This window comes from Opisthorchis viverrini, assembly GCF_000715545.1.
Source record: "Opisthorchis viverrini unplaced genomic scaffold opera_v5_89, whole genome shotgun sequence".
Lineage (NCBI taxonomy): Eukaryota > Metazoa > Platyhelminthes > Trematoda > Opisthorchiida > Opisthorchiidae > Opisthorchis > Opisthorchis viverrini.
The window spans coordinates 872623-892669 of record NW_008751744.1 but is presented as its reverse complement, the minus strand read 5'-3'; the positions used below and the strand labels follow the sequence as shown (position 1 = coordinate 892669).

General features: G+C 44.2%; 1 protein-coding gene across 1 annotated transcript in view; it reads right to left on the bottom strand.

Moving 5' to 3' along the window:
• Positions 1 to 20047, bottom strand: part of T265_13645 (hypothetical protein) — a gene marked incomplete at both ends in the record, with an annotated part of 78430 nt that overhangs the window by 34791 nt on the left and 23592 nt on the right. The window contains 6 exons of the mRNA XM_009169866.1: positions 3333 to 3685; positions 8921 to 9149; positions 10790 to 10909; positions 10946 to 11200; positions 18016 to 18251; positions 19509 to 19889. Of these exons, the coding sequence (XP_009168130.1) occupies positions 3333 to 3685; positions 8921 to 9149; positions 10790 to 10909; positions 10946 to 11200; positions 18016 to 18251; positions 19509 to 19889 (1574 nt within the window). The remainder of the gene's footprint in view (positions 1 to 3332; positions 3686 to 8920; positions 9150 to 10789; positions 10910 to 10945; positions 11201 to 18015; positions 18252 to 19508; positions 19890 to 20047) is intronic.

Sequence of the window (20047 nt, the reverse complement as noted above, 5' to 3'; positions counted from 1 at the left end):
GACTCACCTAGAACCCAGCTGAATCTCTCGTTTGTGATGTTTCCAGGCAACTGAATGTGCTGCACCAGGCCACCTCATGTTTAAATGCAACTTTCCGTGATTCTTTAGATGGTCACCAGGCTGGCTTATTAGCTGGTATGCTGAACCCAATTTTGAGTATTCCCGTCTTTAGTTCCACCAGCGAGTAGATTCAACAACGGGAATTGCTTTTCCTCTTCAAGATCAGTTGTAAACTTGATATCTTCGGATGTAGTGTCGTGAATTTATGTATTCTTGTCTGTTTCGTAGTGAAGAGAATATCGCCCTCCTAGCTGCATCAGAGTCGGGGTTCGACTGTCGGCGTTACGATCTATTCTGTATCATTTCGCTGACAAATCCGAACATTTGTGATCCCACTGGAGTTCCTTTCAGTTGTTAATAAATTTGTCCGCCAAATTTGAAACGCAAAATCCCAGGGGCTTCCGTATGGTTTACGGTTTCATAACAGTTTCGTTTTATTCAGGTGTTTTTTTTCGCGTAATTTCATTACGGTGCGTCTAGCTAGTTTGAGGTTGATTGGTGGTGAACCCAACATCAAAAGGGAGCATAATTGCATCATCTTCTACCTTTATGTTCTACAGTTTGTTGAAAAAATATCCAGCACTATGCATTGTGTGTGTTCTGATCCAGCAAACAAATTCTTTACTCAACAGATCTTTCTCCAGCTTCCGAGCTCCTGCTGGTGAGCAGATTGATCTAAGTGGCATTCTCTCCCTCTGTATTACCGGCGGGCCTCAGAATTGTGAGATGTGGTCATCGTCTGTTGTCATTTCCTGCCGTTCTTGATTGGTTAGCTGGTCAGCTGACCAGCCCTCTAATCAGTCAACGTTTGTAACTTTTGACCTTGACTTCAACCATTTACCGACCAGCAGGATCGATCATCCGAACGACCAGTCATCGTCACAGATCGCCCCCAGTTGAAGAGACTTATACAAACACGAACACGACAGTGATCAACGTATTCACAACGGACGAATGCGCACTGATGATTCCACCTCGACCTATGACAGAATGTCTGCAGACAAGCTGCAAAGAATGCGAGCCATCAACACGGTCTAAGCTACTAACGTCTCTCTCACTAGCGCTCGAATAGTCACAAATATCTAGACAGTGACGGACACAATGTTTTGGAGACGTCGCAATACCAGTCGCAGCAATTGATTAGTAAGCTTAGCCAGTCGGATTGGTACTTATCATTGGATGACTTTTTTTATACTCAGCGGTCAACGTTATTCACATTGCCAGTGAGTCTATAAGAGTTCGACGGTGATCAGGTGACTGTTGAGTTGTTCGCCAAGCTTGGCAATTGATTTGAAAACGTTTCGTCACCATTTAGGGGTTGGTATAAATAGTTCTGACAAGAAACGAATTGCATTGACAGCCCTGTTAGGTGAACCGAGTTCTACAAACTCCTGCAGCCACCAACTCCTGAAGCAAAAGGTGTCCGGCAGGTTTCAAACGTCTGTAGTGCTTCCTGACTGGCGGGCCGTCGATCGACTCAACCAAAGTCTCTTACTGGGTCACCATCCGAAGTGTCGGGCGTTCTGCTCACATCACTGAAGCGCTAACAGGATAACTTATTCATGTTCGATGACCTCCAATGTGTAGACAGAAAACAAACTCCCAGAAAGAGGTCTTCAAATTGTGGCTAACGAGCGGAGTTAGTTTTTTAAAGTGACGCAACAAAGTTGTTGTATCTGTTGATTCGCCAATCTGAGGTATCTGCTGCTAACCTGCCTCAGTGCCCAGTGCCCGAAAAAAGACTCACAGAATGGAATACCACAGCTATATTCCGAACAAGCGTGTGAGTGCGTGCGAGTGCGAGAGCAAAAGTTACAACGGCCCCGCGCTATTTAGATGGGAGTTTCTGACATTAATTTAGATGGTCTGGTAGGCGTTAGTGAACACCCATCAACATCGGTCGTGCCCCTATGAAACGCCTGAATGCTGATCACATTCGGTCGTGCTTGTGTTGTGTGCATGAGCACCCATCGGCTTTTGCTGAATTGACTGAATGATTGACTAGCCTGGATGCTTGCAGGTTTCCTATTAAGATTTTGGTGGTTTTAGGGTCTCAGTAGGTTCCGGGGTTCTGAGGTTACTTTCAGGAATCTGACCTTTCTGATAAGTGTGATCGAAACAGCTGCATAATCAATGGGCCATCGTCTTCCGAAACAGTGACACACTCCGGTTTGCACTTTCATAAAATTACTCGAATGCTGAAGCACTGTATAGCTTTTTTATCCTTAGGTCACGTCAACAGTGGGCGTCTCACGAAAGCCCAGGATATCTCGAAGTTCGCGGTTTCAAAACTCCCAGAATTTTCGTGAGATGCGCATTCTAGATGATTCCTAACAAGGATGAATCAGCTGCATAGGGCTTCTAAGCTTTTCAGCATAGATTAGTTTCACTTATAGGACGAAACCTCATCAAAACTTCCCAAATCTTCTCATATTACAACGGTTTGCCAGATTCTCTCCAGGATCGTGGGTTCCCTGACGTTGGTGAGATGCTCACGATAGGAGGTTTGAAGAACTGTACAGTGTATAGACTGACTTCATTGAGAGAAATTGATTGATTGGTTGTATAAAACAGCCAGCGCGGGTAATTTGTTCCCTGAGGTGTTGTGTAAAGTGTGGTTTTGATCAAGCTCACTCCATCGGTAGCACTTCACGTGACCTTCAGGTGTGAAATGCTTAATAAGCCACGGTAAACATCATTAGAATTATTTAGTATTTTAGCGAAATACTCTCATTTGCATAGCAGTTTGGTTTTGACGGGAGACTCACTTGGAACCTCACTGAATGTCTCGATCACATCCCCAAAGAAGTGTTTCTGTAAGGATTCTGAATAAATCCATTCCGAACACCGGGAAAATTCATGTGTAAACGCACGAGCGGGCGGAAACACTCCAGACACGTGAAGTCTTGATGAAAATTCACCTAAACGATTCCTCAGTACGCTGAATATTTCAACCAACCTAATTTCCAATTTATGTTGCTTGGTCATCGCTATCAAACGTGGCGTGCTTGTGTTTAAATTGATGGATGAATCGATAAACCTCCTGCAAACTGCCTAAGATGGCTTGACTATTTTTAAAGCTTTGTCAGCCATTAACTACTGTCTGGAATGTGATTTATGGATCTAAACTCTCCTTCTTCAAGCGATATATCAAAAACGCTTGTTGCTTGTCAACAAAACACGAGCGTGTCTTCAACGGGTTTGCGTTCTACTCACTACTTGCTTTCAGAGTCGGTTTTCTTGAGCATAACTCAAAATTCTTGCTCACTCACCTTCGTACACGCCTTCAATGTAATCGCATAACTCCTTTTCGGTTCCAGACGTGAGCCAATCAGTCGAGTTTCGTGGGTCAGCGAACGGCGGCGTAATATGGGCTTGCTCAGATCAATATGGAATACATGTCTGTATTTCGCGTTGGATACTTGAACGGAGGACCATTGAGCCAGAATGGTTCTCTCCATTTTCGATCCCAGTGTGACCGCCATTATTTCGTACTCGACCGGGTTTATAGAATTTTTGATCTCCGAGACATGCTCAACCGCTGCACAGCCAATCCGAACGTTCGGTGAACTAGGGCGAGTGACACCGGTCTGAGTGACCCATGGTGGACGGACGTTGAATTCAGCTGTAAAAAGATTTAGGTAGTTGTTTCGGCTAGTGAGTGGAACCGAATTGAACGGTAGAAATGGCAGGCTTTCGGAGTGTTTATGAATCCTCTCCTAAGAGCAAAGCCGTTGAAAAAGTGCAAAGCCACAAAACCAGAATGGTAATTTCTTTTGACGGAGGCTATTCCCAGCTACCAAAAAAAGATACGCTCGGTAACTTATACACTCGCTATTTCATTGATCTGGAATAGAGGGATTTCGTTCTTTTCCACAGTTTATTTCGACTCAACTGATTTTGGTCCTAGTTAAAGGTGATACGGTTCCACTGTCATCTCAGTGAAATCTCAGGCTATTCCGTTTGAATCCCACTCGGTGAATATATTGAATCAGATATGGTTTCGTTTACACAAATCACGAGCGAAAGCCCAGACCGCGGATCACGCTCTAAAATGTGTTCAGCCAGGATTTGAGCTGTCCACCGAGGTTATGATCATGGTCTCGCAGAAAATGGCTTTATATATTAGAGACGTAATTTTCAGGCATAGGTGCCCTAACCATTGTGACTTGAAGAAAATCATCGGCCTTGGAAACTCTGACCCACTGCCAAATACTCGCCTGCATGCCACAGTCACTTACAGCGTGTTCTGCAACTGATGATCAACTACTTGAATATATCTAACTTCTTTGTGTCGCACGGGTTTCGCAACCACATATTGCAAACACTACCACTGTCATTTTGTGATCTTGGCCGTTTAGCCTCATCTCAATTTATTTCTGACACCAAAGATGTCACTGCTTGTACAGTGTGTGCGATAACTTCATCTGTCACAGCGCAGTCATGGCTAATGCAACCGTCCAATATTCCAACCTTTCTACTTCAAAGGGAGGAGATGTTATGCCTGTGGTATCTGCTGCTGACCCGCTCCAGTGCCTATTGTCGGAGAGAAAAAGACTCACGGAAGGGAACACAACAGCCATACTCCAAACACGCGAGTGCGAAAGTACGGCGGCCTTAAGCTATTTGTTGGAGGGACGCTGTCTGAACTTAGTTCAATGCTGACGCACGCGGTCTGGACTTGATACAAGGCAGGGACGGACTGCATATTGAGGGGACGTTGTCTGCCCACTCAGCATCTAGCGGAGCTGTGTGTTTCGGTAGATTTCGGGCATTCAGTGGTTGCTTTCAGGAATCGGAGCTTCTTGCTAAGAGAGTAGTGGAAAACTCCAAGACTTTGCTCTTTCGAGGCGAAAACGGTATGCTGAATCAAGGAACCATATTTGATCCTCCGTTTAGAATACTTAATGTAGGCTGTGATTATCAAATGGCGGAACAGTGTCATGCCTAAATTCAAATTCCACTAATTTCTCTCTAGATGTGATCTTGATGTTCAGTTTCTTGGACAATTCACTCCTTGATTATGTTATTGACAAAATCGGACAAAAATGGTGAGGTTAGTCACTCCTGCCCAGCTTCAGTAGACGTGGGAAAATCTTAACTTCAGTTGCGAAGAGATTACGGACAGATCTCCGGAGCACTCCCCATTGGCTAAGTATATGTAAGGAAACCGATTGATTCTCGGGGATGGAGGCCTATTTGAAGATAAGGAGGACCGTCACAAATGACTGACAGTAGTTGTGCCGCTGGCAAGATGAAGAAACCATTGCTCAACGACGTCTCGGTGCACAGCTGAATGCAGATTGCAAGGAGCACATGGGCTAAGGTACTGACAAATAGCTCAAGCCTAGACAGAAATACTCTAAGAGCCAGGACTGGGCTAGAACCACTGCTCTCCCGGTTAACAGTTGCGTGTCTGAACTATCTCCAGTTCACACATTTGATGTTATGTGAGGATGTGATCGATACACGTCCTACCTGGTTCCCTCGAAATCTCATACTACTTGATGAGTCCAGCCATCGCAGTTCTGGTGAGGTTTGTAGGTGCCTTGCAACTCCAACAAGGCCTTTATCTATATAACTGGATCAATTGTTTGTGATATCTTCACTCATTACACTGATCGACAGGTCCCAGTTCTGTGGAACACGAGTCTAAGCAACCCAGTCATGGTAATGTAGGAAAAAATGAACACCGATGATGGGAGCTCCTCCGGTTTTGGAGCATGGTAGCGTTTGAAGGTCAAAACCAAGGGAACGTCAGAGCTCTCATAGAACAGCTCTAGTTGGCTGTGTCAAATGAAGTATATGGATAAGGAATAAAAATCCTTGAAAATGGCGAACCCAACTAGGTTGCACTATACCTCTGATGATAAACCAAAGATGGGGACTAGTTTTCCTGGAGAGACTTAACTGAATCTCTCGTTTATGATCTACAAATGAATGTGGTGCACACAGGCCGCCTCATGTTTCAGTTGGCACGATATTCGAGATATCACAGTATATTTTCACAAAGGAAACTACTCACAAGGTTGCTGAAAACTGTTCGACAGCCCACGACCGGTTTCGCCCTTCTTGGGGCTCATCAGGTAGGCACAGTCCCTGAGTTTCCCTCAACCTTATGTTCTACTTGGTCTTTTTGTTCATTAGTTATTTTCAGTGCTACCTCTGACGAATCCATTAATAACCGGTGCGGAGAATTTTAGCTTCGATTGAAACCGAGTGGCCTCAGTAGCTCAAGCTGTTCGGATCCACGCATGGGCTAGATTGAAAAGATTGTTTAATTTGTGTGTCCCTAAGCCGGCTTAGTGAGCTTTTTTTCTCCCAAGAAGACACCAATGGTTTGGTTTGGTTTGGATCGAAATGAAGAACCCATAAAAATCAGTCGTCATAGCTTCACGATCTAATTAATATTCGTGGCTGTAGTTCAACGGTTGTCGATTGGTAAGGAGATACCAGGTAGTGCAAAGATGTCTACTGCTTCTTTGGCTAACGCATTTGGAAAACAACTGGTGATCGGTACAAAAGACAATCACCATCCCCCCATTGTGTCCTGACTCCAAGTTAGGCAGGCTACCGAATAGCGTCTCTGATCTACGGAGACGTCCTGCTTGGGAATCGGGATCGCCAACGAATAGCACAATGACTCATTGGTGGTTAGTTGCCTTTCACCGAATCAGAGCTACAGCTGGTTGATGTATATGTAGAAACTACAAATGAAGAGGAGAGATACTATTTGGCACATAGAGGTTGGCAACCGAACAGCGTAAAAAGGTTTGTTTTCAGGGATCCTGTGAAGTGGGGAAGTCACCCTTCGGAAGCAGAAAGCTCTGACGGAAACTGAAATATACCACCCTTGCATAAGGGATTATCGCAAACCGTGAACACCTCCCCCCTGAAATATTTGGTCAAACCAAAGGGAAGCTCACTAATAACCACGATCAATCGTAGAAAAGCCGATCACAAAAACAGTGGCTGCGATGATGAATGGTGTGATTTGTGGCAAAAAAACATCGCAAGCAAGCATATGGTGTACCGTTTGTTCGTACGCTTGCCCTTTTGCAATGTGCACTAATCCACCAAGGCCCTCAGGGTCATTCTGTTCTATTCATTTTGGGTGTCCGGCAAAAGCTCTTCACAACGGGGCAGAGTGGTGAATTCTGTCCGATTAGTCCAGCAGCCAGTTAATTACAGAGTGGGAAGCATAGGAGTGTGAAAGCATGAAAGCAGTACGTACTCGTTAAATAGCCTTTCATCTACATAAGCCTCAGGCATATTTCGGGCCATGGCAATCTTGTTATCTGGAATGCCGGATGGCCTGGAAAATTCTCCGTCTGGCGACTGTTAAATCACACACAAACGAATCCATTGGGCTTTCCTTGATGTACTGGCACGGATAACGATGGAACGCAGCGTTCCCCATAACGACGGATATAATGGCCTACACCGTGAGAGGGACGTTTTTACACGAAGGTTGCAAAACGCTGGAAGCATGAGCCAAAGTTTTCAGGTAATTCCTAAGGGGGACGGCTGTGTTAAACATTGAAGTTTTCTTCTGGAGGTTGACTTTAGTTACCCGATTTGTGGAACACTGCATCCAAGTTACGGTCAACAATTGGGAAGAGTCAGTGGTAGTTGATGAACGAAAACCGGTTGGACAAAAACGAATTAAAGTAACAGATGCAACGTATCGGGTAACAAGATGGGATTTCGATTGACATGCAGACACAGAACTAACTCTCCAGGTGAATATGAAGGGAAGAATGGCCTTACTTTGTCACTTGAAACGTTCACCATAATTTGTTTGCGCACAGTCTAAACCCACTTGTCTGGAACGGTTGAAGCCGAAGTTCTGACGCTGCATCCACACTGCCGAGTGTTCGTTTGCGTTCGTCTTGACGCTTGGACAGTACAGTTGTGCATAATTCCTTGTTATGGCGCACACATCCCATCAGAGACAGATGTTCAGTGGCTACACCTCGTAATTCTAAATCAGTGCGTGGCCATCACTTTGTCCCGGATAATGAACTCGCCGGATGGTAAACTTAGTTCGAATCGGAGGTATTAATCGAAATATATCTTTACGCGCAATATTAAATAGGCTGTGGTCATCTTAGCCTGAGTTTCTCCTCAGCAATCCTGAAGCGCTGCCGTCAACCACTTCTGTGTGCGATTGTTTCGTAACCTAAGTTGGACTGCGCGCACTTGCTTACGAATGCATCTGGTAGGTGCATATAGCTCGGTCAGCACTCAACCGTAATGGTCAGTATCACAACTGAAGGAATATTAGTTATTTGCGTATGCGCTTGACTGTATGGGTCACTAGGATGACACGAATTTTGTTCGTCATCACCGCTGCCTTCTCGGTCAACAACCACCTTGCCAACACTGTACATAAAAGGATAATCGATTATTTAGTCTTGACTGGCTTTAACCTAGCTACTTTTAGTTGTGGTGGCTCACAGTGCCAAGAGCGTTTGAAAGGCAATCAAACGGTCGGTGCCTGTGGAATAAGAAGAGTGTCGTTCACAAAATTTCGACCCCAGTTGTTCGGTGATGCTGTATGCTGACTGAATGTAGAGAGTGGTAAGTATATGGTTCACCTGAGTGCACAGACTAGCTCATAGGAGGCCCCCTTAACAAAACAGCACGGAGGTCAGTGAGAAACTCCCAATTGCTAATCACTGTTAGCCGGTACGTATGTGTTTGTAGGGTGTCGCAATCAGAGTTAAATCCTCACAAACGTATTTCAATAAAACCCCTAGCGTTTTGCTAAACGACACAGCGAAAATGCACACAAACCTTCTATTGTTCGTATGTTTACGCTCCCCTCGACAAAACCGTAACAACCGACGGTACTCACCTGTTTTTGGGGTAGCACAGTGCACTTCTTCAGGTATGCCGTACAAATCAACCAGTGCATCTTGGGTGAGAAGCTGAGTTGGTTTGATCATCGGTCGGACAACTGCTGCATACACGGTGTCCGATTGAAGCCAGTCGATGATGTGTTCAACTATCGGTTCATTTCTGTCGTTAGTAGGTTGAACAGACAGCTCGCGCCGATTTTGCGATCGCATCTGTCCATAGGTTACCTGGAGAAGAAAAGGAGCGATTGAGGCGAATCCATCGATCTACAGGTTGTAAAGGCTTGATCCATTCGTTTCATTTGAACAAAGTAGCATACAGATGGGAACAGCCAAGAGCGAAACATCAGCACCGCAGAAACTGTGTTTTATGAATGAAAACATAGTTCGCAGTTCGTTGAACACGCATGTGCTTCTGCTTTCCCGCTTGATGTTCAGAGTGAGGTACATAACAGGTAGAAGAGCATTCTTGCATCTTCATTAGAGAAACCTGTGTACAATACTTCATGCTGATTCTGGTGCGCCAGGCTTGGAATTTGGGCCCGGGTCACCCTAAGACTGACTCACAATTTTATCCAGACCAGCAGAATGAAGAGTTCCGAAAAAACTACTCCTTGCTTCTTCCTACTAACACTATCCGACTGGGTCCCTCTTTGGGGCAGTGGACAATTAGTGAGCTTAGGTGATGACAAAATGGAGACAGTGTTCCACGGAGGATATCGAAATAAGAAGGTGGTCTAGTCCACTGGATTGACTAACAACCGTTCGAAATGATGTGCGGAAGATGGTCGTATCATTCAGATGATGCTCAAGAAGTCTTCAGTCTCTCTGTTCGAACCAAAGGCTTTTGCGAACCCGGTTGCGCGTTTATAAGAGCAGGTTTTTTCTACTCAACAGATTTATTACAACCAGAAGGTGAAGGGCAAATTGAAGCCCTCAAAAGTCGTGGTTCGAGAACACTGGGTGCCTAAACTATAAGTATAAAAGACGGATCTTTGTAGGTGTGCTGATGTTTTCTTTAAAATGGTTTGAGATTCTTCTACAACTGACAGCCGCTGACCTCCCCTTACTGGACCGAGTTGTTTAGAGAAGACTTTTGGTGGACCCGGGACACTTTGAGCAACCGAGCCTCGTCATGTTCAACCACGTGACTTCTGCATAATGTTTGTTACTCATTTTGTCATTCATAGATCGCGCAAAAACAATTCAAGGGACTGATGACAGTGTTGGAGTCAATGACTCAAGTAACTGACGGCTTCCATTTTCCCCATGGAATGAAGACTGAGACAGTCAAGCATTGAAGATGACCGTTTTTATAAAGGAACGTCATTGCTCCCATCATTGGGTAATATTGATCATTGTCATTAAAGGTCGATGACCGGGCCTTTTTCAAGATTGGTTTGAGCTACAGTCCAACGTGCCTTGTAGCAGTCACTTCCTTGTTCCCTCAACCAACTTCATATAATTTGTCCAGTACATTCGTATTTACCAGATCACACGAAGCCTTAGCTCCTCAATCACACAAACCACGTGATAAACACTGTCCCGCTCGCGACCTTGACCGACAACAAGTCAGTACCCGTCTCGTGCACATCGAAACGATTCCACGTATTATACACGCGCTCATCGCACAGTCGCGCACGCTCAGCGGGCAGGGAGCCAGCTAACCACTTGAAGTCCACGGACAACCATGGAACACGTGTAGAAACTATACTGCGAAGAAAGCACGTTCCGCCGTCCGGACTTTCACCCAGGGACTCTCACCTTTTGACTTATTCCATTGTTCGCACTGCATTTATTTTGTCATGGAGCAACTAGTAACTCTAACCTACTATGCACCAGTGTCAAACTGTTATTAGTGCATATACCTGTGCACTAAGAATACGAACACGACCTAACAGGAATTCGAAAACTTGAACAATCCCAGGATATTCTTCTCCTTGAAAGGTCGGAGTTGATAGACCACCTTGCTGTGGATTGTTCATGGGCTGGAGTGACTGGTTTTAAGGGGAGGTTACACTCACCGTGTAGTGCGACAAACGACCGACGTGCATTCCTGTCATTAGTCTCGCCGGCTGAGTCCATGTGAGTTGCATGCTCCAATGTCGCTGCTGGCTGACATAGATAAAGTGGCACGTCAGGTTGACCACTCCGATTGCACTTCCAGGAGAAGTGTGGTGGGTATGTACTACATCGGACCAAGTGCCTTCGTGCCCACCGGAGCCGATCGAACTGACCCGAACTTGGTATCCATCCGGATGTGGATTTGCCGATTTCGGCTGAAATTAACAAACGAGATAAAAACGGGTGGAAGCTTCAGCATACTAGCTAGGTAAAATACAGTGGTCCCACCAGTGAGTATGGGTCGAATACCAAAAAGACAAGACAAGCAATTCTCTCTCTATTCGTCACTGCCGGTGAAGTGCCAGACAACCACTTGACCCGGAATGTGTGTGTAGGATAAAACGCATGCATGAGGAAAGCGACAAAAGTGAACTTTTAGGGAAAAAATGCTTGTGATACAGAGAGTATTGATTCCGAAATTTCTACTCTGAAAGGTGACTTTGAAGTGAGTAGTGTATTACAAGTATAGATGTATTGCGATATCTCGAATATCTTAGGGACTGAAACATGAGGCGGCCTGGTGCAGCACATTCAGTGGCCTGGAAACATCACAAACGAGAGATTCAGCTGAGTGAGTGTGTTTCGCTAATTTCGTACAAGTTGGTTTCAAGTAGAACATAAGGTTGACGGAAACTCGGGGACTGCGCCTACCTGATGAGACCCGAAAAAGGCGAAACCGGTCGTGGGCTGTCGACGGATTTTCAGCAACCTTATGATAAGTGCATTACAATTTATCCTGTTTATCTCTCAGTTAGGTTATCTCCCAGGAAAATAAGGGGAATATTACGGAACAGTGATAATCGCCAAGTACACCGCTTGATAATAAATGAGTTTTTTTTACCAATGATCCACAAAGAACGATGAACGAACGATAAGGAATAAATGACAAAATGGTAGTGAATTTGAGATGTCGGCTAAGTGAATTGTCGGTATTTAGGGGAGGGGATTAACTTCTGAAAAAATTCATCCTTTGAGTTTCGAAGATGTGATTCCCACGGGTAAGGTGATCAAAACACCAAGGTGATTTAAACGATTAGCTTAAGGTGGTCAAACACTCAACATCGGTACATTTGGATGGTGATGTGGGCTGAACTGTGTCAACTTACATTCAGTTTGAGAGCCCTGCTCAAACAAGTGGGTCTCCCTTTAAAGAATCAGTTTTCCTTGCTTACTTTCAGGGACTTTATGGTTACCTCGATGAACAAAAACGAAATTTGCTTAGATGGAAATGGAAACGTTGACGGTTTCACCCCCAGTTGATTGTGCACTGAAGCGAACCGGAAAGACACCGCGAATCTTTTGGCTCAAGGACAATAGGTTCAATTTTTTGTCAATGCCGTGAACACTGTTGATGATTGTGTGGCAAACACTCGTATGGTTATTGATCCAGTCATTCTCACGCCTCTTGAAGACCAGATTTCAAGTAGGTGGAAGTTTCCCTGTATCACAGTTAACATACATATAGATCAGCCCAACCAAATCCACCGGAGAATTTTCATACAACATAAAGCTATCATGGAATACCAGTGGAAGGAAGAAGGCCTTCGCTGCGGAGTATTTTTTTAGAAAATGCCAATTGACCGGTTACAGACTATTGGACAGGGAAGCAAAACTCTCATTTGCATCTTATTTACAAAAACTGGACATCCACCTTCTCCTGAACGCGTCTTCTTGAACTTTCCTGGATATTCATTGACTCTAATCATCCATTGCTCAAATCTAAGCAACTGTTACAAAGCGGCTCCAAAAATTCCGCAACAGATCTCCCCTTTTCAAGAGACGTGAAGCGAAATTCCAAGAACAACACACACTACTCGCACGCCTCCCCATCAGTAGTATCACCGTTAGACCAGGAGAGTGAGCAATAATATCATTTTCAATTGAATTAATGTTGACGGCGGAACCAGATGAATCCCTCATTTACGATTTTCTTCAGCTGAATGTGCTCCGCTTCTGGTTTCATTTGCTACGGTATTCGAGTTATCACGGGAAATTTTCTGGTTGAAAAATTTCAATCAACCTTATGAGTGAAATCTTCCATCCAAGAGGTGTCTACAGTGACGTCAGAGCACAATGAAACCATGAGCATGTTCACCAATGAAAGTGTAGGTTACATGTAAACGGCATGTGTTTATCAGACCAAGGGTCGTGCAGCCTACCATCCAGGAGCTGGATGAGAAGACATTGAATCCAGGAACAGTAAGCATCGTCAGTGACTCAAGAACATAAAAGGTTGTTTTCCAATTAGAACGAGCTAATGCATGTGAACGGCTGTATTATATATATATATATATATATATATATACATATATATATCGAGAAATACACCCATTTGCATACTAATATGGTTTCAAAGTGGAGGCTCGGTCGAATCCCATTGGAAGCTTTCGTTTATGACATTGCTCAACCAAATGCGTTGCAATGCTTCATCCTCCTGAAGTTGCCTCTTCACAGTAGGACAAACGGATATGTGCCAAAACGTTCTAAACCATCAAAAACCAACTTTGTCCTCTTATTTCCTCGTTATATACTTTAATGGTAACAGTTTGTATTACACAAGGATCCGATTAAGCATAAGACCAACCTGTACACAACCTTTAAAAAAACATGTTTGTTCGCAAGTCAGTTTGTCGAAATCAACAACCAGCTGAAGGCAAAGTATGAATGTCATAAACGGGAGATTCACTTGAGTCTCTCGTGAAAATCAAATTGATTTGCAAATGAGCGTAGTTCTTGAAAACATTCCAGTTTGGGTTCAAGTAGAACATAGGGTTAACGGAAATTCGGGGACTGCGCCTACCTGCTGAGCCCCAAGAAGGGCGAAACCGGTCGTGGGCTGTCGAACAGTTTTCAGAAACCTTGTGAGTAGTTCCCTTTGTGAAAATATACTGCGATATCTCGAATATCGTGTCAACTGAAACATGAGGCAGCACATTCAGTTGTAGAATATCATAAACGGGAGATTCATTTGAGTCTCTCGTGAAAACCAGATTGATTTGCAAATGAGTGTACTTCTCGAAAGTATGAACTTGTTTCACGAAGCCACGGATTTCTTAGGCGGGAAACTGAGGTTGGTGTGAATGCCCTAGGGCGAGGCACAGAAAAGGATCAGTAACATAGCGAAGCCCAACCACAGACGAAGCTTTTCAGGTCAGATATCCGGACAAACGAAACCATAGCAACTGAAGTAATAGGATTGAGCTGAGCAGGATTGAATTCCTCTGTGCCCATCGGTGGTGCCATGCTCAGTCTGTGATCTCTGTTATGAGTGCTGATCAGTGCAGGTCATTTGATCCCCATGAACTACAAACACCTATCCTCTCCTAACATATTTTCTAGTATTTTTTTTAGAAATATTAGACGCGAATTGTGGTAGACGGCTTATGCCTATGTTACAGAAGCTGTCGTTTTTGGTAGCCATAATGAGAAATCCCCCGAACACATTCACTAAGGTTGCTGATCAAAACGATACTGTTAGAATCACCCTAGTTACTAAGATACCACATTGACGGAAGCAGCCGCAAACACGTGCTAACAGACCATCACATTTGTAACAATTTAGATATCTCGTCATGATTTTATTGCTGTGTAGCCTGGGATGTTTCCGATGAGTAGTGTGACAAAGTGACATGATTTGCGTGTACTTTTCAGGCCTGGCATCAATATGGAAATCTAGACTGAATGAACGGCCATTTTATGCTTTTCACGGTAGCGGTTGTTACCGCTATCCGCTTAGTTGACATGTTTTGCCGTGAGGAACATGTGCGAAGCGACGGGGTGTCCGCGTTCTTGAGGTCAGTCAAACTGGGTTCAAGTAGAACATGAGGTTGATGGAAACTCGGGGACTGCGCCTACCTGATGAGCCCCAAGAAAGGCGAAACTGGTCGTGGGCTGTCGAACAGTTTTCAGCGACCTTGTGAGTAGTTTCCTTTATGAAAATATACTGCGATACCAATCAAACTATCTCGAACGACAGTGCCTCTGTCGAGTCACGTGAGTGGTCCCTAATTGCCGCGGACCATAGTTATTTCATACTACTTTCGTGGATGTAAAATACCCTAGGCCACTGACTTTCTCAATGGTCGGCAATACAGTACCCTACGTAAGAGAAGTCCCCACTGAATGAATGAAGTGCCGCTCGTCTGATCGTAGGCGATGGGTCTCTGAAAGAATAAAATAGCTACAGGGCAAACCTGGGCTGCTGAAATGACTTTCACACTGATAGGGAATAGATGGTTATTTTTTAGTGGGTCTCATTTTGCTGCTTCCAAATGGGTCAGTTTCAACCTGAAAGAATAAAATAGCTACAGGGCAAACCAGGGCTGCTGAAATGACCTTCACACTGATAGGGAATAGATGGTTATCTTTTAGTGGGTCTCATTTTGCTGCTTCCGAGTGGGTCAGTTTCAACATTCGTCGCCGGACGAAATACCAGTTTCATTTGAGACTGATTGAACTAAAGGGATGTTCCCTGGTCCACTGATGTTCAGTGAAGTGTTCACTGATGTGCGTCTGAATTCTACGACAAAAGTGACTCTGGATGTGGTTTTGCTCGCTGCGTTTCGTCACCGGTCAAGTGTGTGTCTTTGTTTCGGTGGTGCATAGGAAGACAAAACACTTGCGACAGTTTTTTGTAACAGAAGATAGAAACCCGTCAGTCACGAAAGGGCTCATCTACTTACAAAAGCGACGTGACTTCTGGAGTATTCAAGCGGAAACCGATGACCTCAGTCAGAAAAATAGTTCAGTGTCTCTCAGTTAAACATCCGCTTCACCATGTGATCAGTTATTTACCACAAAAAAAAAAACGAGGATAAGTTACCGGTCCAAGATTCCTCCGCGGTAATATATTCATTCGTTTACGAATGTCCCGCGAAATAATTCTTCGAATGGCTCGATACTTATCTCATGAACTGCTGGGCATATGGTCTTACTAAGCAAAACCGGGCAAGCGGAATACATGATGAGCGCGACGGCAGCTCACCTGATCTATAAGAATCGCCGGATCAGTCCAGCTGATTCGTTCAGCCTAATGTATTGAGCACCACGAAATCGTTCCAAGTTTGTCTGACATTTATTCGGCTAAAGAAGCCAACATTCTGTCATCAAAAACACCACGTCAAAACACTGACCCTGTTTCAGTCAGCCAACCACGATTGTTAATTCAACCCTAGTGGTGTGACCTATTTGCCCCTTTTTATCCTACACTTTCCTCCAACACGCAAACATTTCGACTGCATAGTTCGTTTAAAATTGTATTTGTTAATCGAGACCTTATCGAAAACAACTTTCGAAATACTCAATGTTGTGCAATAACATTGGAATATTCACCTAATGTATGTTGCTTTCTAGCTGGCTTCATTAAAAGTACTACGGAGTCTGACCGATACACAAATGTCAAATGAATTCCGTTTTCATCCCTGAAAACGGAAGTTTACACGTTTTAACGGTTTTAAGGAGGATACCGAATTCTGCACAAAAAGGTATATAAGAGGTAACAGAAACCTCCCTGTTTGAGGTACCAGGTGGTCTTCGGGCGATCGATATGAGATCGATATGTGTTGGTGTTGGACGGCCTTGCCAAATAGATATGTTTTGAATGTCAGCAGTAAGCAGCGATATTTCCTTGCTACTCCATAAATGGACCCTTGGGGTGATTAGGTGCATTATTCAAACTAATGGGTAAAACCCGATAGATTGGTCGACCGGATTAGCTTGATTTGAATTCTATGTTATTGTTTTCCTGGATGGAGCCTTTTCCATTGTCATCCTCCAATAAAGAGAAACAAACCACTCCCTCCAAACTGAGGAGCAAACGCTTTCTATTTTTCTACAATGACTGAATGGCTCACAAACAGTGTCACCTCAGGTCACTGGCCAACATTTGTCAGCTGAGATTCGCTTCAAAGGGTGTAGTATGTAGCAAGTACAGCTGGTGCACTAATATGGAACTTCTTCAGCCGGACGGGATAAAGGGATGCATGATAACCCGGTAGTTCTCGATTTCCCAATGTCGATTGTTACGTATGTAATGTCTTTGTGATAATTTGTGGCTTTTAATGTCTTCTAGTCAAATGTAGTTCCTAACGACCTGGATGACAGCCGTCACACACGTTTATTGATTCATCTAGTATTTTTTGAATCACGAATACGTCGGGACACTGGATGTCCAAAACGCTCGCCTTGAACAAGAGGAAAATCATAACTAGCTGTTGCTGATAAATCCTAAGGTTCCAAAAAATGTGATGTGGTCCTTATTCATAGTCATCCCACAAAAACATACTGCGTTACCCAAATGTTGGACCGAATGAAACTGGAAGCGGTCTTTGGGGAGCACATTCGGTTGAAGAGTATTGTAAACAAGTGCTTCAGCTGCGTCTCTTCTTAGAATGAGTTTTTTCCACTACGACCTTACCTTTCGTACGCAGGTTTGTGAAATTATGTGTGAAGCTACCGATGTAACGGTGGGTCCTACTGATGAAGCTGGCAAGTAGTATGTGGTTTTATCGAAAGTACGCTTCGCGTTTATTGAAAAGTGATATTTATTACGGAATTTGTGGAATCGCTTTGTCTCATTCGTTTACGTTTGAGTGATAGTAATTGAGTAGCCAGGGAAATTTAGGAAGACCCGTTCGAGGACAAGACAGATACACAGTTTTTATAAACAAGATGTATATGAGAGTTTTGCTTTCTTGTTCAATGGAACTGAAACTTTTCAGTTGGTGTTTTCACATGATTAGCTCCGCAGCAGAGACTTTCGTTTCACCGGTACGGCATGGTTAGGGTTTGGGTTTATAACCAAGGGTCTTTGTCTATTTGATCACTTAGCGGACGTTATCACAGACTGCATCAACAGTCCGGCTTCAGACGTAAAAAAAGTGATTTCCGGAACAACCAGTTTTTCAGCCGATTTCACAGAGTATTCATGAGAGGGGGTTGGAAAAATGGCCATAGTGTCAAGGCAACTTACGATGACAAATTCTGTAACCGGGCCGTTGGTCACATGACGTATCCAATTCTTTTGTGACCTGGGGCTTATATAGACAGCGAATCGCTTGTAGATCACTTCAGATGGGACAGATTGATTCGGCACGAGGCTGCTTGGGATTAGGGTCTGGACCATCTGGTGGGGCATGGACCAGCCGATCCTCACATCACCGTTTGGTAAATGGATTGCAGATATGTCTTTTGGAGGCGGCGGAGCGGCTGGGAAATGGGAAAATGTTCAAGACTGCTGTTAGCAAGTACACCGGGGACGCCTTTTTTATCTGCATCATCCATACCTACTCCATCAGTTTTCCAACCAAGAAGAAAGTAGTATCAGCCAATCTGCTGCGATGCACCGAGTCAAATACTTTCACAGAAACTGATTTCAAAAGGACGTCCACAGAAACGAGCTTGCTGTACCACAGAAAAGCAATATTGAAGAGAGGCACTCTCAGACTACACGATACTCCGCGACAAGACAAAACAAGCGACAGGCCTTGACTTCAACGACAGGAGGCAACGATTCTCAACAAACATATCAGACATGCGACAGGCCTTGACTTCAACGACAGGAGGGAGCGATTCTCGACAAACATATCAGACACACCAGCGAAATATCTATTTGCATAAACTTCTGAAACCTCTATAGGGTTTGACATATTACTGGGCTTCTCTTTTAGACACCACTTGAAAGGCTAGCACCAACAAAGGAATGCAATCAATCAATGCAATCGATTAATTCGAACATCATCGTTGACTAGGTGCTCAAGATTGTACTCTCAACTGGTTTCATCAGCACGTACAAACATACTAACATCCTCTTCAGGATGAACACGGTCCATAACGCGCAAACTAAACGGGAGTTTGCTACTTACTGTTCACAAAGTACCATTGCAGTATGGATTTATTTCTGATAACGAAACAGGAGACTTTTGTCTCACAACGTGAGCCCATCGCTCCTGTTCACCCAACGAACGGATGTGATGGGTAAACTTTGTTGACCGTAGTAAAATTAAAATGTAGAAATTTAAACAATAGTTATTTCTCTGTTTTTTTTTCTCCACGGACAAACCATTACGGATCGCACAACTCTGAGTTGGGATAATCGGGGTTATTTGATTGAAATGGACAGAAGAACGTGACAGCTTTTTCCCCCGTGGGGTTCATTAGCTTTCCAACTGCAAAAGCATCACTATCCACACAACAGTGATTCGATAACTACGTCCAGTGTAATCAGAGAGTGGGAATTGCGTACTGTATGCCCCAGAACTAATGTCACCCAGCCCGATATTGTCCCTCAATCCTCCCTTTTGAACAAGGTAGTTTGGTTTCTGACTACGTTCTGTCCCACTCCCTCACATACCCACGGACAAATCACGTCAGTGTACTTTAAAAAAACCTCTCAGCGCTAATGTGTGGAAACGTGTCATTTAGGTCGATTTCAGTAGATTGAGTAACGGTAAAACAGCATCTCACTTTCTGAGTGTTTTGTCGGAAGATTGACCTTTGCCGACCACGGACTGACGCCGTATTTGTTCCTTCCTCTAACCATGCAAGACAGCAAGTCCTGGGTGTTGGAAGTCAGTTGAAGTGCAGGGCCGAGGTTCAGGCGTCCACTTGGCCAGGCGATCAAACTGTGCGAACTGATGCGCAAGTGATTAGGCCACTCGACCTGACTGTTATCCAACGTCACATTGGCCGCACGATGGTAACTTCCAACAGGTTGTGCCGCCTCACATTTGACTTCGTATGCGGAAAACGAGCCATGACGGCTATTCCAATCAGGGGGATCCCAGCTGAGCATCGTTGTCCCCTGTGTATCTTCTATGCCAACATCCGTTGGTCCCCCGGTCGGGGCTTTTGTAAACAAACACAGAGAGGACAGATGTTTATTCAACTTGGAAGAAAATCAATGTGCAGGAAAATTTTATTTAGTCATTTTTGCGGCTTCATTTATGGTTTGACGGGTTGAAATGTCATCATGGAACACACGCTATTTCAGTTAAGTTCGTCCT